Source organism: Manihot esculenta, chromosome 3 (assembly GCF_001659605.2).
Source record: "Manihot esculenta cultivar AM560-2 chromosome 3, M.esculenta_v8, whole genome shotgun sequence".
NCBI lineage: Eukaryota > Viridiplantae > Streptophyta > Magnoliopsida > Malpighiales > Euphorbiaceae > Manihot > Manihot esculenta.
Genome location: NC_035163.2, coordinates 3,492,845 through 3,518,937, shown reverse-complemented (window position 1 = coordinate 3,518,937; position 26,093 = coordinate 3,492,845). Strand labels below are relative to the sequence as shown.

Sequence of the window (26,093 nt, the reverse complement as noted above, 5' to 3'; positions counted from 1 at the left end):
TTAGTACATGATGTATGTTATGTTTTAATATTGAGTTGAGTTTGAACCAAACTGGTGGCATGTGTTGTTTATCACGCTAGAGTATTTGATGAGGACTCTAGTAGAGGTTTTATGTTTATGGTTCTGACGCATGCACAGGTTAAATTTTAGTTCATCGGATGTGATCCAAGCTTGATGTATGTTGTAACGACCCGAAAATCGGACCGCTACCGGCCCTAGGATCCAGATCGGCTTAAGGCCGCCGAGACCCGTAGCAAGCCTGACATGCAACCTGTAAACCTGTTTAATCCCATACATGATCAACAATCATACATAAAAATTAAAACTTTTCTTTCATACATTCTATTATACGCCAAACTCAACCTGTGCATGCACTGAACATAATCATAATTATAAACTTGACCCCTCTGTGGGATCTCATCAATGCCCCCAATGGGTGGCATAACATGGTCATCAATAAACATTAAGATCATGTAACAAAAAAGGATTACAATATCTATAGGGTCAAGCACAACTTCTAATTCCTCAATATCATTATACATAACATAACTACTCAGTTATACATCATCTTACAATTTATCATGTCCACTTTCTAACTATTACAATTACAAGACTTTACTCTTCTTGACTTCTCTGTCTAGCCCGCACCTGCAATCCTGGGGGATTTGGGAAAAGGGGTGAGCTACTAGAGCCCAGTGAGCAGAATAATAGAAAACAACATTTAAAATCTCATGCCATCATGTAATGTAACACATCACAACAAATCACATCTCGGATGGTATTGTCACCAATAGTCCTCTACATTCCAAAGTGTCGGGACGTAGAATGGGTACAACCGGTCTTTCTCTTAACATAACATATCATGCATACCAATGTGCCAGGGACGTAGAATGGGTACAACCTGGACTTTCTCTTACATAGTGCCAGGGACGTAGAATGGGTACACCTGGACTTCCGTACCATACCGTATCATATCACATCACATCATATCGAGGACTAAGGATCATCCAATAACCATCCACATCATCATCAAATTATGCAATGCAACATATTCGTGAATTCTAATGCAAACACCCTAATTCATCACATGGTATTCATGATGCATGAACATGCTCAACTGTATAATTTATTTGCTTTAAAACATAAAGGTTTATTCTACTCACCTCTGGCAGAAGCTCTACTGACTCAGAAGCAGCTGAACTCACTGCTGGGGTCCTCGGTTCCTCGGGTCCGAACCTACACAGGTGGACTCAAATGAGGGACCAAACAACTGGAACATAACTCTAAAAACATCCCCCAAAAACCCCCTAAAACACCTCAAAACAATCATGCAAAAACATGCAAAGGAAGGCTGGACAGGGCACTTTCGGCGGCAGGTTCGGCGGCCGAAAGTCCCTCCAGAGCCAAAAGTCAGGCAGGTTCGGCGGCACCTTCGGCGGCCGAAACTCCCAGACAGAGGCGAAATTCATGCATGTTCGGCGGCACTTTCGGCGGCTGAAACTCCCAGACAAAGGCGAAAGTCCTCTTTCGGGGGCAAGCTTCGGCAGCCGAATGCTGCCTCCACAAGAGGGTTCGGCGGCCGAAAGTTCCTTCGGCTGCCGAACCTGGTTTCGGCCAGAATGGCAGAAACTCAGCTCTTCTATGCATATTTGCCTCCAAAACTTCCAACATGCATATAACTCATTTAAATCATGCAAATATACATACATTGGCTCCTAGGGGCTTCAAACTAACTTAAACCCCAACTACAACACACAACAACAACACATTGCTCAAAAATACAACATAAACTCAAAAACCTAACTATGAGCTAAACATGCATTCTACCCCATAGATCTTGCATAAAACTTACTTTAAACATGAAATGAGCTTAAGATCGGCTCTTACCTCTTGAAGATCGAGAGAGAGACGTCCTAAACTCGGAGGTGGGAGATTTTTGAGTTCTTGAACCTCAAAGCTCCAAAACTTGCTTTAAACTCGAAAATCTTCGAAACAAAGCAAAAACTTGTGAAAATCTTGAAAGATTGGAAGGAAAAACTCAAGGATTGGTGAGGAACAGCGGAGAGCTCACCTTGGCCGACAATGGGGAGAAAAACTCGCCCGTTTTCGGCTAAGGGACCCTTTTATAGTGGCTGGCCAGGCCACGTTCGGGGGGCCGAACGTGCCTCCGCATGCATGCCATGTTCGGCGGCCGAACTTGAGGTTCGGCGGCCGAACCTGGGTTTTCCTCCAAGGTTGTTTTCATGCAAAAACTCATTTCCTTTTTACTTAAAATCATCAAAAACATTAAAACATTTCATGAAAACATGGTTTTACCCTTCTAGAGGTCTCTGACATCCGAAATTCCACCGGACGGTAGGAATTCCGATATCGGAGTCTAGCCGGGTATTACATATGTAATGTTGACCCAGCTAGAGCATTTGATGAGGGCTCTAGTATAGGGATCTTTTATGTTTACAGTTATGTAGCATACAGGTCAAGTTCGGTATATACATCAGATGTTTAAGTTTTTATGTTAATGTTTTAATCATGTATGGGATTTGACCAGGTGATGGGATGTATGCTAGACTTGCTACGGGTCCGGGCAGCCTTAAGCCGATCTGAATCCTAGCGCCGGTAGCGGTCTGGTTTCCGGATCGTTACAAAAAATAAATGCAATTGAAACATAGTATAGGTAACAGAAAAAATTATTAATTAGTACTTGTAGTATGTGAAAATTTATTTATTGGTTCTTTAATTTTAAAACATGCATTAAAATGTATTTAACGTATTAAAAAATCTACTAATGAGTCATTCTGTTAAGTATTTTACTATTTACTACATGTTGATATTATATAATATTTATCCAAAATAAGCTATGAGTTGTCACCATAAAACAGGGGTCGTGACAGGTTCTGATAAATGGAAAATGTAGTCCCGCCTGAGAAACGAGAGATTCAGACACTTTAACACCCGATTTACCATCAAAACTCACCCTCCCCTAATAGGTTGAGTCTTGGTACAGAGTTACCGTTATCAGGTATATTTTCGTTTTGTCTGTGATCGCGTGATCACCAACCTATTAGCTGGCGATACCTTTTATGAGCAGTCGGTTACATCATCGCTGAATTTTCATGAAATGTTATATTTTTCTCCATTTTCTTATAATATAGAAAGGAAACGATGACAAAGATAAAAGACGCTATCTCTAATACTATTAAAACTTTAAGTCATCTATTATATTCTCTCTATTCTTCAAGGTACTGGCCGACCTGAACACCCACCACTACCTCACGTTTTCTTTTTTCTAGGTTCCAGCAACCACAACACAATATCGTTTTGACCACTTCATCAGCCTAATCTCATTAACATTATTTAGTTCCGTTGCTGGAAACCCATTGGATTCTTTCTGATTATTTGGATTTACGCCAGACTCTTCTTCTCTTTTTTTTATCTAAAGAAGGAACTTTTTTTCCTATTCTAAAAACTGGCCAGAATTATACATGTCATCACTGGAGGACCTGACAAGAGTAAAGGGGAAAATAAACGGATAGCAGAGAATGTCCTATATGTCTATCAAGAACTATGAACCAAGCAAAAGATAAAGTTCAACTCCGAAGACAGGACGATCAAATTCTTTCAAAATGACCCACTGATCAATAAGATCCTTCTAAATTGGTATGAAATAAGGAGGATACTGGGGATACATGTAGTTTTATTAATCACTATTTAATCTCTCATATTTCTAAAAAATCTATTAATTAGTCCATCCATATTATAATATTTTAAATTTTTTTAATATTTAATGACTAAAATTAACGGAATGACTAATTAATATATTTTTTAAAATATCAGAAATGTTTTAATATATTTTTAAGACATATGAACTAATTAATTAGTTTTTCTATAATATAGAGACTAAATAGTAAATTTTCATATAAATTTTAAAAAAAAATAAAATATTTACATGCACTTTTAATATTAATTAAAACTTTTAATTTATTGATATAATCTTTAAATTTTAATATTTACAATTTAATTAAGTTATTTGACATGTAAATTGTAGAAAATTAGTAACATTCATGCTAATTAATGAAAAAAAATTACTTACTCTATTTTTCTTAATAAAAATGTCAATTTAACTGAAGTAATTTTGAATGGAAGAGATTTAATTATAAAATTTAATTTATATTAATTTGAGGCTGAAATTAAAAGTTTTAAAGTTTTAGCCTAAATTAAAAATAATACAATTAAAATTTGATTTTTTTTATTAATTTAAAATAATATTTTGGCTTGCAATTCAAATAGTTGAAAAGGTTGGGGTGGACTTCCTTTCTCATGATTCCTGGGCCTTAAACTTCTACATTTATCTATAAAAGCAATTCAAGCCTTCTCTTAATCCATCACAGATTATTATGTGATGCCTTCTTGGGGAACTTGACTTGATAATTATATATTATCAGTGCTTTCATAAAATCACCGAACAGTCTCTCACAGACACATACGAATCTATCTTCGCAGAAAGGAATTTAAAAATCAGAAGAAATCAACTTGGTCAAGAAACCTTGGAACATGTAGCCAGTACGTAGTAAGAGTAACCTGCATCTTCATTTTTGTTTCCTCCTGGTAAAAAAAAATGTAGAAGAAGAAGCAGAACCCTTCAAGAGTTTACTTTTCTTTTTCATTTTTGTTTTTTCCCCTCGTTTGGGAATTTTGTTATCGTTAACCAGTAGACCTGTACTTCTTAGTTGTCAGCAGAAGAAAGTTTCTTTTGGTGCATTCAGACAGCGGAGAAGTTTGGACCATACGAAGCTGTAGATAAGGTTATCGTATATTGGAAACTATAATTTTCCTACATGCACTCAGTATAATTTACTCTCTAAATTAAGAATAGGATTTCATTCTCATGAAGGAAACAAGTAGCTACTGCAAGCATGTTAATCTTGTGGTTATGTGAAAATAAAATATTAAAAAGCCTGTATTTTGATGACTACCAAGCCTCTAGCACTCGAGTTGTGGTTGAAATCAGAAAAAAAAAAACAGATCCAACGCCCAATTAGAATCCACTAAGCAGGCCGAACATCAATAAATCACTCGATTTGCGATTGAAGTAGATCGGATTGATCAAAAGCCTGAATCCACCGGAGGAAAACTTAACTGGTATGATGTGATAGAAAGTAGGAGAACAAGTTCAGATATAAGCTGTGATTCTATCATCTGCGATTGAAGTAGATCGGATTGATCAAAGGCCTGAATCCACCGGAGGAAAACTTAACTGGTATGATGTGATAGAAAGTAGGAGAACAAGTTCAGATATAAGCTGTGATTCTATCAGTATGCGCATAGAAAGAAGATTAAATGACCGTTTGACGAGAACATGTAGACGGATACGCTCATAAGTACAGATTTACATGACAGACATGTGGTATTATAGTAGGATGGCAGTTATGCATCACTGGATAATAAAAAAAAAAGAATAAAAGAGAGAAATGTGACACTCCAAGCTAAATTTACACACTCGAAAATCCTATTTTTTCTAGATATCAAAACATGGCATTTATTGATCAAACATCGTCCAACAGAATGGCATTTGCCTCACATATTTTTTGCAAGTTTCACTCAAAATGCTGTCCTTAAGAACACAATTCAACTTCAAGAAGCAATACAAAAACACTAACTAGACTATAACAACTTACAATTAACAAACTGCCACTGACTGGAGTCATTCTCATAACAAATAAAACCGAAAAACAAAAAGGTGACTGAAAGAAAAATCTCCAGAGACCTCAGTTTGTGCCACCAAGAACACCCTTGAGCTTCTTAACTTGAGCATCATCAAGGAAGGTAGTCATCTCTACTATTTGAGAAGGCAAATCGTTTGCAAACAAGGCGAAGTCAAGGATCTGGAGACCTGGTCTTGCACTACTGAAGCTAACAAATGCAAGTGCAGGAGTCCCCCCTGCATTGATTTGAAAATGCAATAACCCTTGTGGAAATACCATAATGTCTCCCTTCTTAAGAGTTTTGAAGTAAACAGAATTAGCAGAGGAAATGAAACCAGCACAGATTGAACCTTGCACCACAAGTAACACTTCTGAAGCTCCTGGGTGGGTGTGCATTGGCACAACGCCGCCGACTGCCAAGTCTAAACGAGCCATGGAGATTCCAAGGCTGTTTAAGCCGGGGAATTGGTCAACAAAGGCCGGCGTCACGGCAGCTTTGATGAGGCTTGAGATTTTACCAGGACTGGCTAAGCCAGAGTAAACGAAATCGTTTACTGAAACAGTTGCCGGCTTCTTGCAAGAGTAACCTGCAGGGCCGTCAGGACCTGACAAGTCCGCCACGCAGAAGTCGTTCACGGCAGCATAAGAGGAAGACGATAGGAGAGAAAAGATGAGAAAGATATAAAGTATCATCTTCCTCTAGAACAAGTGGTTTATGTTCGTTGTTAAAACTTTCGGGAGCAAGCAATAGAGAAACATATGCTACTATTTATAGAAAAATTTTCACGCGCCATCCGCACATTCACTCGTTCAATAAATAAATAATAAATTAATCAAAATTATATTAAGTCCCGCAAATCATCAAATTTTATTTAATTAAGTTATTTTAGCGTTACATAATGCTATTTTCGAAGCAAAAAATTTTCTTAATATTAATGAAGTAATAATTTAACAATAATTTAAAATTATTATAAAAAAATTTAATTTTTTATTATATATAATAATATATTTTAATTAAAATTTTATTTTATATTTAATAAAATTATAATTTTAATCTTATTTTTTATTTGTTGTTCATATTCTCCTCTATCTATTTTTTTTTATCCTCTAGTGGCGCATAATCGTCGTTCCATTACGGTGTTACATATTTTTGTCATGTAAATCTATAGGTATTGACGTATTTACTTGTTCATTTTCATCAAACGGTCATTTAATTATCTTTCGGTGTGTGTTGATAGAGTCCTAGTATAACCGACTTGTTCTCCTACTTCTCATCACATTACAAGAATTAAACTCTTGTTTAGCGGATTTAAATTTTTTATAAATTCGGCCTGCTTTAGTTTCAGATTAAATGACGCGTTGATAAATCGACCTGCTTAATGAGTCCTACTAAATTTTAAATTTATTCTTTTTTAGAGTTCAGTCTCGACTCGAATATAATAATTACGACGATCATGAAAATATAATTAAATTGTTGTCTGATATTTAAAAAATATATATACAACAGTTTTATACGGTTATTATTAATTTATAATTATTGATAAAATATATAAAATAATAATTTTTGATTCGTTATTTTAATATTTTTACAGTATTGAGCATATATGTACCAAATGCGTGGGCCCATGTATGATTTCACATGCATGGTAAAGCTTAAATGTATCCATAACAAACGACAGATGCAATCCGCCATGCATGTGATCCTGTAAATCTTCTCCCATCAAGACAAATTTTCTCTTTACTTGACATGAAAAGCAAGAAATATGTTAAATAATATCGCGGTTTTTAAGTCGGATTAAGTCTAATCTACATAATTTTTGTACATTTTTTAACTTTATTAATAATAATTTTTCCAATTATGGAAAGGTGGTCCATGGAGATTGGGAAGGGATAGAAAATTAGGGCATAAGAAGACATTTTGACAGCTAAAAAGAGTTTTCTGAAATGATAGGTCCCAATCAAAAGCCAAGAAATTTGATAAAGAAATAAGAAGTTTGTATTTTCATTGATGCCCTGCTACTGCCAATTACATGTTCTTAAGAAGGAAAATAACAACTTTGCCTAATAACAACTTTGCCTATTCTCATGGCCACAAATCGGCAGTAATGAGATTTATTTGCTTTGACTCTAACTGCAAATGACTAAACAAATTACACACTAAAAAAAATAAATAAGTGCAGCAAAAATAAATGACAGCAAATAAGTGCAGCAAAAATAAATGACAGCAGCAACATTATTAGTTCAAGAACTTCCTATTCTTCACAATGACTCTTGTTGACCGACGTAGTGGCGTATCATTACCTCCCCCATCAGATGGAATCTTGTCCTCAAGGTTCAAATGCGGAAACCGTAGTTGCAGTTCTGCAGAATGTTCCCAGGTGGCATCCTCAAGTGGCAAATTTTTCCAGCGAACAAGAACTTCTTTCAAGAAGCGATTGCCAGTTTTAGTCCAACGAGCATCCAATATTTCGTGAGGTTCCAAAACAGCATATCCATCATCTGTAAGCTGTGGCAAGTCATTAGAAATAGGAACAATATCGCCAACATGTTGTTTTAGAAGGGAAACATGAAAAACTGGATGGATTTTCGAAGTAGCAGGCAATTGCAATTTATAAGCCAAATTTCCAATTTTTTCAATGACAGGAAATGGTCCATAAAAGCGATTGGCTAATTTCTGAGATGCTCGCTTGGAGACAGACTGCTGACGATAAGGTTGTAGCTTAAGATAAACCAAATCACCAGGAGAGAATGAAACATCTCTGCGCTTCTTATCCGCAGATTGCTTCATGTGATGTGCAGCTCGGGAAAGATGGATTTTTAAATCTTGTAAAATCGCATCCCTCACTGCTAATGTCTGATCAACCTCTTGAACTAAGGAGTGGCCCAACTCATAACGTGGAAGCATTGGAGGGTCTCTGCCATACAAAGCTAAAAAGGGAGTCATGCCAATTGAGATGTGGAAAGATGTATTGTACCAATACTCTGCCCAAGTCAAGAAAGTGCTCCATTTGCGTGGTTGTTGACTTGCAAAACAACGCAGATACTGCTCCAAACAACGGTTAGTGACCTCGGATTGTCCGTCAGATTGAGGGTGATATGAAGAGCTCATATTCAATTTAGTTCCAGACAGCTTGAAGAACTCCCGCCAAAAATGACTCATGAAAATAGGATCGCGGTCACTAATAATTGATCTCGGCATGCCATGATATTTCACAACCCCATCCACAAATTTTTCAGCCATCACTCTTGCAGAGTAAGGATGTGATAATGCCAAGAAGTGGGCATATTTGCTCAGGCGATCAATGACAACCAGAATTGAATCTTTTCCACAAGAGGAAGGAAGACCATCTATAAAGTCCATTGCAATATCATCCCAGACTTGATGTGGAATTGGCAATGGTTGAAGAAGACCAGCTGGGGATGAGTTTACTGCTTTATTCTTCTGACAGACAGTGCAAGCTGCAATATAATTTTCAATATGTGTTCGCATAGAAGGCCAATAGAATTGCTGGGCTATTCTCTTAAAAGTGCGTAAAACCCCAGAATGACCACCAATAGGAGAGTCATGAAATTCCTGCAAGAGTTGAATAGGCAAGTCAGAAGTTGGAGGAATTACCACGCGATTTTTGTAAAACAATAATCCAGATTTCCAAGAGTATGGTTGCCCCGGTTTTGCAGTTGCCTTTTTATCAAGATCAATCATATACGGATCAGTAGAAGCAAGGGATTTAATGCGATCCCAAAGAGATGCATGAGGCATGAAAAGTGCATTGAGACTGGGACTTCCCTGTACACGTGATAAAGCATCTACCACTTTATTTTCTTTGCCCGGCTTGTATATAATTTCATAATCATACCCCAAAAGCTTTGAAACCCAATTCTGCTGTTCTGGTGTGATAACCCGTTGCTCCACCATATATTTCAGGCTTCGCTGATCTGTGTGAATAAAAAATTTGCGACCCAGAAGATAAGGACGCCAAGTACGAACCGCTTGTAATACAGCCAGCATCTCCTTAGCATAAGTGGACCAGGTTTGCTTAGAGATCCCCAAGGCACGGCTCATGAATGCTATTGGGCGATCTTGCTGAGATAAGACTGCTCCAATTCCTGTATTAGAGGCATCGGTTGTGATGACAAACGGTTCATCAAAATTGGGCATGGCTAGTGTTGGAGTAGTAGTCAAAGCTTGCTTCAAGGTCAGAAAGGAGGTATTAGCTTCGTCAGTCCAGAAAAAGTTTCCTTTCTTCAATAAATTTGTCAATGGGTGAGCTAGAACTCCATAGTCACGCACAAATTTTCTGTAATAACCTGTAAGGCCCAAAAAACCACGCAACTCAGTTATAGTAGATGGTTTAGGCCAATCAAGAATTGCCTTGACTTTGGATTGATCCACCTGTACACCCTCACGAGAAACAATATGCCCCAAGTATTCAATTTGTTGTTGGCCAAAAGCACACTTGCTGAGTTTAATAAAGAAACGGTGCTTTCGAATTAACTCAAAAGCCAGCTGCACATGCTCCATATGTGATTCCCAAGACGGGCTATATATAAGAACATCGTCAAAGAAAACAAGCACAAATTTCCTTAAGTAGGGTCGGAAAATTGTGTTCATTAGAGCCTGAAATGTTGATGGAGCGTTACAGAGGCCAAAAGGCATTACCAGATACTCATAGTGACCGTTATGAGTCCGGAAAGCCGTCTTATACACATCCGATGGATGAACTCGAACTTGGTGGAATCCTGCAATGAAATCAAGTTTAGTAAAATAAGCGGATCCATAGAGTTCATCAAGTATATCTTCCACCGTAGGAATCGGAAATCGATCCCGAATTGTAACTTCATTAAGGGCACGGTAGTCTGTACAGAATCTCCAGGAGCCGTCCTTTTTCTTCACTAGCAAAACAGGAGAAGAAAATGGACTTGTACTAGCCCGAATTAGACCCAATCTCAGCATATCTTGGACTTGCTTCTCAATTTCCTCCTTTTGAAAGTGAGCATACCTGTAAGGTCTTACATTAATAGGATCGGTACCTTCTTTTAGATTGATGTGGTGGGAAATTGCTCTCTCTGGTGGCAACTGAACTGGTTTCTGAAGGATATCAGAGTATTGAGTTAACAACTTTTGCATGTCTGGATGTAATCCTTCAGGCAAAACAGAGGAAGAGGATTCCATACAGATAGCAAAAACTGAACCTTGTTGCCGCAGTGCCTTGGTCATGGCTTTCAAGGAGAGAGGTTCAATCGGCTTACTCCGAATTCCCTGTAAGTGTCTCTGCTGGCCGTCCCATTTGAAATCCATCGTCAGATCCTTCCAGTTACAAGCAACAGTTCCCAGCCACTGCAACCATTGTACTCCCAAAACAACATCTAGACCCATTATTGGCAGAGAAAAGAAAGTAGCCACAAAGGGTATACCTTGAAGCGAGAAGGGAATATTGTTGAATTTACTGCTGCAAAGTAATGGAGTACCATCTGCCACTTTGACATTGAAAGGCTTGGTCGGCTTTCCTGGAAGTTTGAGTATCTCAGCAATTTTCGCATTGACGAAATTGTGAGTTGAGCCGCTGTCAATCAGAGCAATTAATTCGAAGGAATTGATTTGGATAGCAACTCTCATAGTACCCACCGAAGACCATCCTGTAAGGGCATGCAAAGAAATCTCAGGCTCTGCGGCATCATCGTCTTCGTCATCAAAATTACATCCACCGTCGAGTAGAAGCAGTTGAGGTTTAGAACACCTGTGACCTGGCACAAACTTTTCATCGCAGTTAAAGCATAAACCATCAGCTCTCCTTTTCTGCATCTCTTCCCAAGTGAGCCTCTTTACTGGTGTCGTCGGTTTGCCCTTAACCGGAGAAGAAGAGCTCAACTGGAAAGATGGGCGAGTTGCCTTTCGTTGTCGCAGCAACTGCTCATCCCTCATTCGAGCGTAATCAATTGCTTCCTTGAGTGTCTTAGGCTTGAACATTCTGATACCATCTGAAATCTCTGTTTTGAGGCCGCCCATAAATGTTCCCACTAGGGCTTTCTGCGTCCATCCTCTCACCTTATTACCCAAGCGTTCAAATTCTCGCTGGTATTCTCTCAAGGGACCAGTTTGTCGTATTTTGGAGAGGGACTCGTCAAAATCCTCGCATTCAGTGGGTCCAAAGCGGGACCATAATTCGTCGACAAAGGCCTCCCAGGTAATTTCCTTGTTCTCTTCTTTATACGTACGTTGCATCCACCTCCACCATTGATTAGCTTCTCCTTGGAGATGATAAGAGGCTAAATACACCTTTTCAGTAGGGATCGTTTTTTGATAGTCGAAAAACTATTCCACTTTAGCCATCCATTCTGTTGGATCATCGCCTGAAAATTTAGGAAATTCGATTTTAGCGAGTTTGGAAGCGAAGATAGGCTTTCCTCCCTCTATCGATTCCTTCGTGTTAGAACGACTCTGGCTATTGTCACCAACACTGCTGGTTCCTTCTTTAGTAGGAAGAGTCATCTCAGAGAACTTCGAGATGGCTTTTTCAATCTGCTGCAATTTTTCGTTAAGCCCTTGACCCATGTTGCTAATGGAATCTTGAAGTTGCCCGACAGCAGCTTCCAAGTTTTCAATTCGTTCCTTATTGGTTGCCATAGGGATTGAAAAGAAATAGAAAGAAAAAAGATAGATAACGCGGCTCTGATACCAATGATAGGTCCCAATCAAAAGCCAAAAAATTTGATAAAGAAATAAGAAGTTTGTATTTTCATTGATGCCCTGCTACTGCCAATTACATGTTCTTAAGAAGGAAAATAACAACTTTGCCTAATAACAACTTTGCCTATTCTCATGGCCACAAATCGGCAGTAATGAGATTTATTTGCTTTGACTCTAACTGCAAATGACTAAGCAAATTACACACTAAAAAAAATAAATAAGTGCAGCAAAAATAAATGACAGCAAATAAGTGCAGCAAAAATAAATGACAGCAAATAAGTGCAGCAAAAATAAATGACAGCAGCAACATTATTAGTTCAAGAACTTCCTATTCTTCACAATGACTCTTGTTGACCGACGTAGTGGCGTATCAGTCTTGTTGATCTCTCATGAATGGTGTCCATGAAATTAAAGAACTGTGTGGTTATTATGAATTCCCTATCTTCTATGGAATCTGTACAAACAGACCTTAAGCTGAGGGATTCAATTTCAATAATTAATTTTTAGACACCTCATTGTAATAAGAATATTCATTCATTTAAAATATTTAGAGTTTTTTAATTGCTGTATTAATCCTTATTCACATTTGTTGATTATGAGTTGGAAAAGAATTTCGTACCCTTATTTAAAATAAAAAAATTCAAAAAATTTAATTAAGTTTAATTTTTTTTATTAATTTCATACTCTTATTTAATTTTTTATTAATTTAATTATAAATTGGAAAAAAATATCACTTATCAGAAACATGAGCAGTATTCGGTTCAAATTAAAAAAATTGATTGAATCGAATTAATTTAAAAATTTAAATTGATTTTTTATTCATTTCAATTTAGTTTTTAATTTCAAAATTTTCACTTATTTATATTCGGTTCAGTTTTGATAAAAACAAAATTAAAAAAATTGAATCGAATCCATTAGTGATAATGGTATATTATTTGCAATAATATAGAGAAATTAGATTATATTAAAATTAAAATATTTCAATTAAATTTTAAAATATTAAAAATAAATAAAAAATAAAAAATTTATTAAAAATTCAAATCGATATAATCGAGCCAAATTAAACTAATCAGACTGATTCGGTTCGATTTAATTTCTAACTAAAATCAATTTGATTTGATTTTTATAAATACTAAAATTTTAATTTTTCAATTTATTCGATTCAGTTTGATTTTAAACCGAACCGACCGAATACTCATCTCTATTCCCAATTATTGACGAAAAAAACTTAATTTAATTACAATCAAGTTGATTTAAATATAATTAATGAATAATGGTAACCGCTCACAATAATAAATAATACTTCATACTATATTTCCAAAAGTTTTCACATTTAAATGATCATCGATAATTTAATAAATGATAAATAGCTCAAAATTATGATAAACAATATAATTAATAATATCCTATAAAAAAATATCCATAAATTCTCTAAACGTAGTAGCAAAATTGTCATGGGTATTAATTAAGAAATATATTTATTACCAATTTTTCCTAAATGGAAATTACTGGATTTTCTTTCCATTGATAATTAGGTGTATCTAGGCTGTATTGCTTAATCTAGTATAAAGATTTAGGAAGGTTTCTCTGGCCTACCATAGAAATCAATTTATATCATTACCTTACTACTGATTATAAGAACAGCTTCTGCACTGCAATTCATCTTCACAGGAGAAAGAAGAAAATTAAGCCCTCAGGGGTAAAGAGTTTCTGCAACTTCAGAGAAATATTCATCTTTTCTTGGTAAATATTTCTCCTAATCGTTTCTTTTTTTTTTTTTTAAATTGAGATTGAGAATTGAAGAGTAGAATATGAGACCTTTCAAATTTACTCACATACACTTATTATCAGACTAAATTTTCATACATTTTTTAAAATTAATTATTAAATACAATTATATTTAATTCAAAAAAAAATTATCAAAATTAAAAAGACAAATAAGTATTTTTAAGAAAAGTGACTTTTTTTTAAATAAAAGCATTTCCTTTTATGAAAAAAAAATTATTTTCTAAATTTTGATAACTATTTTCTAATTTTCAATAATCTTATTAATACCGTTGCACTTTTTGTACGAATTTTATTGGTATTTTTTTAGTTTATTGATATTACAACAAAATAATGGGAAATGGATTATTTTCTTTAAAAAAAATTGAAATATATTCTCATGAAGAAAAAAAATATTATATATTATTATTTTTTTATATTTTTTATTATTATATTAAGTTAATTTTGATGAATTGAAAATGCATTTTCACAGAAACAGCAAAGCAGGCAGAGTTTGATTCCAAGAAATGGCATATTTTTGGCTTCAGCTGATTATGTCCATTGTAGCAGCGCTGCACCACCAAATTGGCACCGCAGATGCTGCTGCCGGAATTGGTGTTTGCTATGGCATGTTAGGAAATAACCTGCCTGCTGCAGCTGATGTTGTTGGCCTCTACAAAAAATACAACATCGGCAAAATGAGACTCTTTGATCCTAATCCTCAAGCTCTTGATGCACTACGAGGAAGTAACATCCTTGTTACTTTAGGCATGCGAAACGAGGACTTGCCCAACTTAGCATCCAGCCAAGAAGCTGTAGACTCGTGGTTTGCAACTAATGTCCAACCTTACCTCAACGACGTCGTATTCTCCTACATTTCAGTCGGTAATGAAGTCGTCGGTGGTGTCTATGGTCAGCACGTTGCAGCTGTAATGCAGTTTCTTCAAAACACACTTAATGCTAATAAACTATCTGCTACAAAGGTGACAACAGTGTTGTCCGCCGACACTTTGGGATCCTCGTACCCGCCCTTCAGCGGTGCGTTCAAGCCTGAGTTGAGTAATATTATGGGTGGGATTCTTGGGTTCTTGTCAAAAAATGGATCACCGCTTCTTGTCAATGTGTATCCTTACTTCGCCTATGCTGGAGATCCAGTAAATGTACGGTTAGACTATGCACAGTTTACTGCCACCGGCCCTGTGGTTCACGACGGGGAATTGAGCTACTGGAACCTCTTTGATGCTATGGTGGATTCTTTCATTTGGGCTGTAGAGAAAATGGGCGTCACCAATGTAAATGTGGTGGTCTCTGAGAGTGGCTGGCCTTCTGCTGGGAATGGAAACCTCACAACGCCGGAGCTGGCCTCTACGTATAATCGGAATCTCATGCAACATGTCATGAATAATGGGACACCCAAAAGGCCTGGAGCACTAATAGAAGGGTTTGTATTTGCTTTGTTCAATGAGAATCAGAAAGCTCCCGGAGTAGAACAGAATTTTGGACTTTTTTATCCTAATATGACACCTGTTTATCCTATGTTTCCTAATTCTGTTGAGGACAAGCATCCGAAACTACCTAGGCGGTTGGTACCAGATTAAAAGCTTGTTTTTTAATGTCTTACTTATATTGTTTACTTCTAATAAAAGAATAAGTTGATCGTTTTAATTTTTTAGTATTTATAGCGATTTTTCTTTACCATGGTTGCATTTAAAGTTTAGGAAAATTTATAATTTAGTCATTAAATATTGTTATTATTAACAAGTCAGTCCCTATATTTTTAGAAATCTATTAAAACGTCCTTATTTTTTTTTCGTCAACAAAATAATCCTTTCGTTCTCTTTTTCGTTAAAATTAGATAAAGGAGAATTCAATTTTACCTCCAAATAAAACTTTTTATTTAGTCCTTGAATATTATTATTATTAACAAGTTAATTCTTATATTTTCAAAAATCTATTAAAATATTTTTATATATTTTTATATCTATTAAAACGTCCTTATTATTTCTTTCTGTCAATGAAATAGTCCCTATTTTAAACGTCTTTATCATTTTTTTCTGTCAATAAAATAGTCCATATTTTTTCTTATATGTATTAAAACTTTCTTATTGTTTCTTTTCATCAACGAAATAGTCTCTACTCATCGTTTTTTTCGGTCAACGAAATCATCCCTCCCTATATTTTTAGAAATCTATTAAAACGTCCTTATCGTTTCTTTTTGTCAACGAAATAGTCCCTATGTTTTCTCACATTTATTAAAATATTCTTATCGTTTCTTTTTGTCAGCAAAATAGTCCCTATCTTTTCTTTTCGACTCCGACTCCGACTCCGACTCCGACTCTGACTCCGACTCCGACTCCGACGAAAAAGAAGAAGAAGAAGAAGAAGAAGAAGAAGAAGAAGGAGAAGAAGAAGAAGAGAAAGAAGAAAAAAAAGAAAAAAAAAATAAGAAAAAGAAGAACAAGAAGACGAAGAAGAAGAAGAAGAGAAAGAAGAAAAAGAAGCAAAAGAAAAAGAAGAAGAAGAAGGAGAAGAAGGAGAAGAGAAAGAAGAAGAAGGAGGAGGAGGAGAAGAAGAAGAAGAAGAGAAAGAAGAAAAAGAAGAAGAAGAAAAAGAAGAAAAAGAAGGAGGAGGAGGAGGAGGGGGAGGAGGAGGAGAAGAAGAAGAAGAAGAAGAAGAAGAAGAAGAAGAAGAATTGATGAAGATGAAAAAGAAGGAGGAGGAGGAGGAAAATAATGTGGGGTAATTTAGTCTTTTACTATATTTTTAACGGCAAAAATAGATAGAAAAACTATTTCGTTGACGGAGAGAAATAGATTTTTAAAAATATAAGGACTGATTTATTAATAATGGTAATATTCAAGACTAAATTGTAAATCTTCCTAAAGTTTAACTATATAAAAGCATACCACAATCCACAAAACAAGGCCCATCCCAGACACTCAACCCACCCCATAAGAAACCCAGCCCACCTCAAAACATCCCAAACCAATTTGGCACAACTTGCACCGCCACCATCACACCACGGCCATCGAAACCAGCTCAAAGCGGCAAGAGCAAAGGAAGAGGAAGCTCCAAATCCCAATACAAGCCTGCAGCAAAAGAGCATGGAGTGAAAAACAAACCCCAACACCACCAATTGCAACAACAAACCCAACTTCGCTACCAAAATCTCCAGGACTAATCCCAAGATGCAAGAGCTAACAAACTCACAGGATCATCATCTAGAGCAACGAAGAAAGAAAATGGTGCCATGACATTTTCAATTTTTTATAGCCATGAAAGGGACCATATTAAGGCATCTAGCATTGAGGTGTCTATTCCACTATTCTTCCATAAATCAAACAGCAAAGGATGAAGGATAAGCTTCCTTCCGACAAGCACTTCACATGCAAGAGCACAAGACAATAGATCGCTAAAGGAAACCTCACCAAAGAAGCACACAATCCACCAAAACCAAAACTCTACACAACCGAGAAAGAATAGTCGCTGAGGTTAAGCAAACTATTCATCAGCCAGAGGCACTGGGCAGAGGAGTCAACATAACAGCTCATTGACAATTTGACACCTCTTAGACCAAAGAAAACAGCTCCCTCTAGTGTTGTCGCTCTTTGTTTCCCTTTCCCTAATCTCTTAACAAATTGATTCCTTTTATTTATCTCGAATTAAATGTTAACTTTAGAGAATAAATTAACAAAATTCAAGACATGCCTATATGATCTTTTTTAATTTTCTTTTCATTAATCTTATTTATTTTACATAATCAAAATTTCAGGTTACATTTTACCCATTTGAAAGGCTCCCCAAGAAAGCCTCTGTGAGAGAGATATTTCTGACTGTAACAGGTTAGAGATCCCAGTCAAGTTTGGATCTTTTCGGCTAATGGTTCATGAGCCTGAAATCGCTCATCAAGGCTGCAACTTCTAATTACCACAATGAGTCTTAACCAAAATAGAATAATCCTCTTCTTTGAGGATAATATTTTTCTCATCAAGATGTTCATTATATATAATAAAGTTCCAAACCAAATATTATATGTTCATATACATGCATTATAATTCCAGACCAGCTACTTCAGATTCAAAGGCGCGATAGTGGCTCCTGTAAGTTCCCATCTCTCAGAAATGGGTAGTCTGTGTATCCTACAACAGGATCTTGGGTGTAAAATGTTTTCCTGACATACTTATTCAAGGGCGCATTGAGCTTGAATCTCAAGACCAAGTCTGGGTTTGAAATGAAAAGTCGGCCATAGGATACCAAATCTGCATCATCTTGTGCTACAGCTTCCATTCCTAGTTCCCTTGTGAACCCACCACTGCAGATGAAAGTTCCCTGATAAGCCCTTCTCCAAGTTCTCATTAAACGAGCTTCCTCTTCTTCAGTGCCATGTCTGCCTGATTCTGTTTGGCCATAAGCTGTGTAGCGAGGCTGAGTGACATGGAGATAGGTGAGTTTTGATCCAAGGTTTAACTGGAGTTTGTTTAGCCTTTCAATTACTGCAAGACCCAAGTTGAGTGGATCAGAATCCATGGCATCTAGGTGATCAATTGCTGGTGACATTCTGAAACCAACTCTATCTGCACCAATTGCTGCAACTACTGCTTGAATCACCTGCATTAGGAATCTGCATCGGTTGTTGATCGATCCACCATACTCATCTGTTCGGTCATTGATCCCATCTTTTAAGAATTGATCAATAAGGTAACCATGAGCCCCGTGGATCTCAATTCCATCAAAGCCTGCAAATCATACAACCCGTACGTGTTTTAAATGATGATACAGGCACAATAAAGCAAGCTAAAAGCAGGGCGCATTATTTTATATATTCATTACTACTGTTTTTAATTGTGAATATTTACTGAACGAAATAGTAAGAAACAATAAATAAAATTAAAAATTAATGCTTAACCACAAAATATAGAAATAAAAGAAGAGTTTATCCAAAGGGCTTCATCTTTCTCTCAACTGAGGGCCATGAACAGCGAGTCCGTAATAATTTCCTTTGAAGCTTTTTTGGGTATCAATTAACTGGTGACCAAATGGAGACATGATGATAGTTGCACCACGCATCAGCATGCAAATGCAAAATGATGGGAAAGATACTCAACAACATAGAAAGGCATCATAGCTATACACCCTTTCGTAAAATTTAAACAAAGTGTAGCCTATTCTTTCTTGACATTTAATTATAGCTCTTCTTTATTTGAATTCAGCAAGTAACTCCAAATCTTATGATGACAATAACAAACAAATAAAAGTAGAATCTATACCAACCTGCTCGAATGGCATTCAAGGCTGCTTGGCGATAATTCTCCACTACCTCTAGTATTTCCGAGGTTTCCAAGGGCCTAGGTGTCGGGTATCTACCGTAGGATCCATCTGGCATGAGGATTCTCCATCTATTTGAGATGGCCTTACTCGTCGATGATATAGGTGCAACCCCACCAGGTTGATATACTAATTTGTTTGTAGAATTCAGAATTAAAACGATTAGCAACATTTCAACAACAATAAACATAGTGTAGCATCCAAAGAAAAATTGATATTAATGATTTTCAGTTTAGTGGAACTTGCAGTCATCTCTAATGTGATATTTCAATTCAAAGCTATATAATGAATTTTTTTTTTTTTTTTTTGAAAAAAGAAAGGAAAAGGAAAAAAGAAGAGTTACTGAGTTTGGTTAGGAAATTTGGCAAAAGAAAAACAAACAAGTGAATTAATATGAACTTACTAGAGGAGAAATGATAATAATAAAGCTAAATGATAGCTTACATGAAATGACAAATCAAAAAACTTAACCCCCAAGCAGTTTTTTTTTAAATAATTTTAATACTGTTTTTTTTCTTCTTTTTTTTTTTTGCCAACATAGCTATTTGTGTTAGTTTTACAGTGACTAGCAATTTTATGTGACTTTGTTTTTAGAATAATTTTATGTAACTTGCTTATATAAAATCACCATCCACTGTGTATAATATTGCTCCTAATAGTGCTGCTATAACAGAAACACCAAATCAGAAATGTAAACCAGTAGTCTTGGTCAATTGATCAACATTATGCTGTCTAAAGTGAAAAGGAGAAGGTAAACTTTTTTTTTTTCCCCTTTATCATAGAGAAAGTGTAGAAATTTACCTTGATGAGATGCACGTCCTACATGCCATAGTTGACAGAATATAATGCTCCCTTTGGCATGAACTGCATCCACCACCCTCTTCCATGCCTCAACTTGTTCTTCTGTATAAATTCCAGGGACATGAGGAAACCTGGTTTTCAAGATTAAAAGATTAGTAAATCATTTTTCTCAAAGTAACTGCGCCCCTAAAAAGTTTGGCTCTGATTTTTTTTAAATTTATTTAAAAAAAAAATGAAATTACTTAATTTTATTAATAATCACCTCCTTTAAACATATATGTTAGTATGTTTACGAGTTTATCAATCGACTTATAAGTTCAAGAGTAAATTCATATATATGTTAATCTTGTTAATTGTTATATATCATATGTAATTATAACTAAATGATTATAAGATAATTAAATTATAAATAACATACTTAGTTGTATAAAGTATGTTTAGGACATTATAATTTAATTAATGCTATGATTATTAATTTAAATTATTTTAATCTATTAGGCCTATTATTAAATGAATTTAAATAATAATTGCGAGTTGTTCAAAAAAAGACCAATTCACAAGCTTCATAAACATATAAAATTAGTTTAAATATAATAAAAAATCTAGGCAAAGTTGAGATTAAACATAAATTTTACATAAACATTTGAACTTAAAAAAAAAATTTTAACAAGTCAAATTCAAATTTTTTTAGATCGACTTGAGATAGACTATATTTAGTTAGGATAATTAGTTGATTTGTATTACTTTCTCTTCATAAGAAAGTAAATTTCTCTCTCCAACTCAAGTAACTTTAAGTTACTCTCTTATTTTTTATTTTACCTTTTTTATATTTTTATAATTAAATATTTAGGTGAAAATTAATAGAAAATTACAGATTATGTTTGTTGATAGATAATAATGTGTGAAAAATTTTATGACATAATTTTATTTAAGTTATATATTCATTCAAATAAAAAAATTAATTAAATTAAATATAAATATTTTTTATATTTTATGATAATTTTTATAATCATCATAAAAAAATATATATTGAGAGTGTGAGTTGAGTATTTTTAAAATTTGAGTATTTGGTTAATATATAATTTTTTCTATTAAATTAAATATTATATTTTAAATATTATAAATATATTTAGAGTGAGGATATTTATGTCATTTTCACAGTCACATTCTATTTATTTCTTAAAAATTTAATATATTACAATTTAAATTATATTTTTTAAAAAATAACTTTTCTAAAAATATATTTTTTAAAAAAATTAATTTTTCTGAAAATGGACCGACTTAAAACTAAATGAGGTCTAAACAATAAAAACTCTAAATTTAATACACTTCCACCAAATATATAATATTATTTTTACACTAGAAAACATTTTTAAGCAAAATATTATAAGGAAATTTATATTAATTTTAGCTTAATAATTAAGTATATAATAATACAAAAGGTCAAAAAAATCAGCAATATAAACTACCAATCCTCTTATTTAAAATTTCCAATATTCAAAAATAAAAAATTACTATTATCTTTGATCTATAAGCACCGTCCATATTTCCTGGGCACCTGCGCCCCAGTTTTTCTTAATTTTTTTAAAGGTAATACCCCGATTTTTTGGTCAAACGGGCAGCCATCCAACTTGAAAAAACCGAAGACAGAGAGGAGAGCGTCAATGACTCAAAGGGAAAAGGTCAATAATTTGGCTGAGTGGGGTGCTTATTGGGACCCACCAACCACTAATTTTAGAAACGGAAAGTGAAATAAAATTAATTACCCAGGGGCAGTAGGGGAAACCAGAGTCCCTTCCGTGATGAGAAATCCGCCGGGAGTTGATCTCTGCGTGTAGTAATTCACCAGCGCTGCGTTTGGCATCCCATTCAACGCTCTGCATCTAGTCATGGGTGCCAGCACCACCCTGCTCATCACCCATCAGCACCGCCCCGTAAATCTCGATAAAAATACACTTATTATATCAAATTAAAAAAAGGAAGCACATGAAAATGACAGAAACGCCCTCCCGGATCTCTCTCGCTCCATCTCTAAAGCCAATCAAATTCAAGAAGACCGTACACTGTACACTGTACACTGAATCTGTCGTGGCATCAAAAGAGAAGAGAAGGAGAAGGAGAAGGAGAAGATCTGACCTGTGAGAGAGGCTGAACTTGCCCATCTTGTAAGGAGAAAACAGGGTGATCGCGGTCCCGTCTGGTCCAGTTTCAGCCATTTTTGCTACTTATTTAGAACTGAAATGAACTGAATCTCAGAGAAGATGATGATTTTGAGAAATGAAACAGAAAATTGGGGAAGGATTCTAATACTAATATAGGAGAGACTGTTTCGAATGCTTCTTGGACGGTGATGATTGGTCGGTAGGAAACGAAAGTGGACTGGATCGGATATTTGTGAATTTTGCATGTGATCCACGCCCGATGGCCTGGAAAAAAATTATTATTTTAATTATAATAATGATAATTTAGTCATGGTATACACGTGGAGATTTATACTTCGTTTTACTCTGGTCCCGCCGCGTTGACTCAAGGGGGGCTGAAACTCAAGCGAAACAGATGCCTCGTGTGGCGGCGGCTGCCTGGTCCGTTCGACGAGGGAGGAGCCCTCCGCCTGCTGATCGGAACCGCCATCTCCACTGGAAGATCAAAATTTTAGGAGAAAATTGTTCTTGGATTGGATTCCTTTATGCTATATTCTCTCAACATGTTGGTAACCTTTTGTTAAACCTAATTTAAATTTTAGAGTGAAATTAATTCAAATCTCTAATTATTTTATGTGTGAGTTGAATTCAATTTCTAATGAAATATTAATTTCTGAAATTTTAAATAATATAAATAATATTATTATTATTGAAACTAATAAATCTTTTACTACTATCTAGTTTTATTTATCACTTTTTACAAATTATTTTGACTAAAATTATATGTTCTTTTAAAAAATTAACAAGTATTATAGACATTCATCAATTAATAATTATAATAATAATTATTTAAAATTTTAACATGACACATTAATCATATCATATTTATATTAACTCTTAATCGTATTTCTATCGAATTTATATCCATACAAAATACGATCTTCGAGCCTAAATTGCCGCTCCTAACTGAACCTGTTTGCGACTTGTGCCTGAAAAGAGAAACGAATGGCCGCAGACCGGCCAAAAAAGCAGAGTCGCAGCAAATAAAAGAAGAACCGAGGGAGAATCCCTACAACTGTGACCCCACAAAAGTTGTCGCCTGATTTTTGTCCTAGCATGATTTTAGCCAATAGGAAGAGAGGTGATCCCAATCCAATAATATCTGCAATGCGAAGCATCCTCATCACACTCCACATATGTATGTTTTTTTTTTTTTTTTGTCATAAGATATAGTTCATTGCTAGAAGCCATCAAGTGGCAAGGAGAATACAAAATTCATCTGATACAAGGGATTAATTCTGAACGAACTATCTGTGATGAACTTTTTACAAAGGAGATGTGAAGCCTGATTGTGAGTCCGATGTACCCAAGAAAAAGAGATAGCGATATCTAACGAGTCAGATAATATCTTGAATACTAAGGGGAGCTGGGTTACCCTTACAGGCTTGAACTGTGATAAGAGAATCTCCTTCTATAATAGAGCGAGAGAATCCTCTGCTTTTGACAAAAAGAAGTGCTTCTCGACAAGCAATACTCTCTAATTGTAAGGGGTCTGAGATAGAGACCCACGAACTACAGCACCAGTCAATAACACTTCCGGAAGGATCACGAGCAATAACGGCAGTGGCTCCTGAATTCGAATTCTTGTCCCAAGCTGCATCGAAGTTAAGCTTTATGAAACCGAGAGGTGGAGGTTGCCAAGAGAGTTGAGATTGATGAACTAACAGCTGTTGATCCATTTCTGATTGATGCGAGGGGAGAGGATGGTTGGAGGTGGCTTCTCTAAAATCATCTCGACTTCTGATTGCCAAGCTAACAGACTCTTCAGCCGGTTTAGACATATGATTGAATGTGAAAGCATTCCTATCTTTCCATATTTGCCAAAGAAGGAAGGCAAAAAGTTGTATTAGACTATCTGAGTCTGGTTCCTGGGAAAGAGCATTACAAACTTCTGTCCATTTGTCCATCATTGTTGAGCTCGAAAGATAAGAAGAACGAAGTTGCAATGGATAATTAAACCAAACTGAGATAGCATGAGGGCATGAGAAAAAAATGTGATCAATAGATTCCTTCCCTCCGCAATAAGAACAGACTAGGTCTATATGTTGGATCCGATGATGAAGGAGGTCTTTACAAGGTAGCCGCTCCAAGCAAAAAAGTCATAGGAAAATCCGAAGTTTACTGGGAACATTAATCTTCCAAAGAGACTTCCAGAAATAAGAATTATGAGCTGAGGAACTTGGACTCGGATTACCATTAGATTTCATAGCTGCCCGTCTACTCAAATTTTTAGCTTTCCAATAACCAGACCTGACTGAATAAATGCCGCTTTTCTCAAAGTGCCATAGTACTTCCCTACTGACATGAATTAATTCATTCATTTCATTTATAATATAAAACATTTCCTATCTCAATCTCATGTGTATCGCAAATCATGCCCCACACGTGGCAACAACATTCTCTTCTACACCCTCAGCCTTTCATCTGATTAGGCCCGCAAACGTTGACCATCATAATATTATGTATCTTCATTTTTCAATACCAAATCTAGAATTTGCTTGGAAAAAAAAAATCTAAGAATTTGCCTCTGTTTGAGTTTCTCTCTGTACTAGATGAACTCTATTCTTTATTCATAGTTTAATGCAAGTGGTCAAAATCACAAATTACTGATGTTTTTTTAGTTACCCACCCAACTTATATTTTAAAAAATTATTATTTAATTTTTATAATATAAAAAATTATTATTTAATTTTTATAATATAAAAATTATTATTTAATTTTTATAATATAAAATTAACCTTTCAATTTTAAAATATATAATAAAACATCATTTACGATTTGTTTACTCGTAAGTCTTTTTGTTAATTTTTTATTAAATATTTTATTATTTAATTTTTATAATTTATAAAAAATTTATTAATTGATCTATTAAAATTTTAAAATATTTATTAATGAATTTTTCCGTATAATAAATATTTTAAATTTTTTTATAATATTTAATTGATTATCGGAATTAATTAATAGATTTTTTAAAATATTAAAAATATTTTAATATATTTTTAAAAATCAATAGATAAATTAATAAATTTATTTATATTATAAAAATTAAATAGCATGTTATATATATATCCATCAAAATATTAATTTTATTTTTTTCTAATTAATTATTTTTTAAAAATAACTTCACTCATTTAACACTTATACTAAATTATATTCACTTCATTTCATAATTTTTATTCATTTTTCTACTCTATTTTTTAAAATTATAATAACATATAAATTCATTATTATAATTATATTTAATTTTATTTTATTTTTAAAATTTTTTTTAAAATATCTCTTAATATTTAATAAAATTTAATATATTTAAGGTAGATAAAATTAAAAAATTAATAAAATAATTATATTTCTTTATATATATATAAAAATAAAATAAATAAAAATTATAACGCAAATAGAATAATTTATTTAACTCTTTGACTTATAAAAATTATAATGATTTATAAATAAAAAATAAGTAAATTATCACCGATTTATTAAAAAAATTTGAAATTAATATCACTTATTGTTAACTATATTCTAATTAAATGCGCTATAATTCTCATAGGATGATAAAAAATGTTTTATCTAATTTTATTAATTTATACAAATTTGGAGTAAAAGTCTATAAAA

General features: G+C 34.5%; 4 protein-coding genes across 4 annotated transcripts; 1 reads left to right on the top strand and 3 right to left on the bottom strand.

Annotated features, from left to right (window-relative positions):
• Nucleotides 1-5,520: 5,520 nt before the first annotated feature.
• Nucleotides 5,521-6,462, bottom strand: LOC110610934 (auxin-binding protein ABP19a). Its single transcript, XM_021751014.2, has one exon. It carries the CDS (start codon nucleotides 6,393-6,395, stop codon nucleotides 5,766-5,768), a length of 630 nt encoding a protein of 209 aa, XP_021606706.1. The 5' UTR covers nucleotides 6,396-6,462; the 3' UTR covers nucleotides 5,521-5,765.
• Nucleotides 6,463-14,681: 8,219 nt separating this feature from the next.
• LOC110611053 (probable glucan endo-1,3-beta-glucosidase BG4) lies at nucleotides 14,682-15,752 on the top strand. Its single transcript, XM_021751171.1, has one exon. It carries the CDS (start codon nucleotides 14,682-14,684, stop codon nucleotides 15,750-15,752), a length of 1,071 nt encoding a protein of 356 aa, XP_021606863.1.
• Nucleotides 15,753-18,103: 2,351 nt separating this feature from the next.
• On the bottom strand, nucleotides 18,104-22,660 carry LOC110611951 (12-oxophytodienoate reductase 3). Its single transcript, XM_021752536.2, has 5 exons — nucleotides 22,417-22,660; nucleotides 22,047-22,187; nucleotides 20,281-20,411; nucleotides 19,426-19,608; nucleotides 18,104-18,890 (listed from the first exon to the last, which is right to left on the bottom strand). The coding sequence occupies exons 1-5, from the start codon at nucleotides 22,494-22,496 to the stop codon at nucleotides 18,232-18,234; spliced, it is 1,194 nt and encodes a 397-aa protein (XP_021608228.1). The 5' UTR covers nucleotides 22,497-22,660; the 3' UTR covers nucleotides 18,104-18,231.
• Nucleotides 22,661-23,818: 1,158 nt separating this feature from the next.
• On the bottom strand, nucleotides 23,819-24,388 carry LOC110611047. Its single transcript, XM_021751158.1, has one exon. The coding sequence runs from the start codon at nucleotides 24,386-24,388 to the stop codon at nucleotides 23,819-23,821; it is 570 nt and encodes a 189-aa protein (XP_021606850.1).
• Nucleotides 24,389-26,093: the final 1,705 nt, after the last annotated feature.

Bases quoted from the DNA above. Each gene is read 5' to 3' on its own strand.
- LOC110611951 (XM_021752536.2), bottom strand. From the start codon at position 22,496: ATGGCTGAAACTGGACCAGACGGGACCGCGATCACCCTGTTTTCTCCT. The intron at 22,188-22,416 runs GTCAGATCTTCT...GGTGATGAGCAG, and splicing joins AAGTTCAGCCTCTCTCACAG to GGTGGTGCTGGCACCCATGA. The intron at 18,891-19,425 runs GTTGGTATAGAT...TATGATTTGCAG, and splicing joins CTTGAATGCCATTCGAGCAG to GCTTTGATGGAATTGAGATC.
- LOC110611047 (XM_021751158.1), bottom strand. From the start codon at position 24,388: ATGGACAAATGGACAGAAGTTTGTAATGCTCTTTCCCAGGAACCAGAC.
- LOC110611053 (XM_021751171.1), top strand. From the start codon at position 14,682: ATGGCATATTTTTGGCTTCAGCTGATTATGTCCATTGTAGCAGCGCTG.
- LOC110610934 (XM_021751014.2), bottom strand. From the start codon at position 6,395: ATGATACTTTATATCTTTCTCATCTTTTCTCTCCTATCGTCTTCCTCT.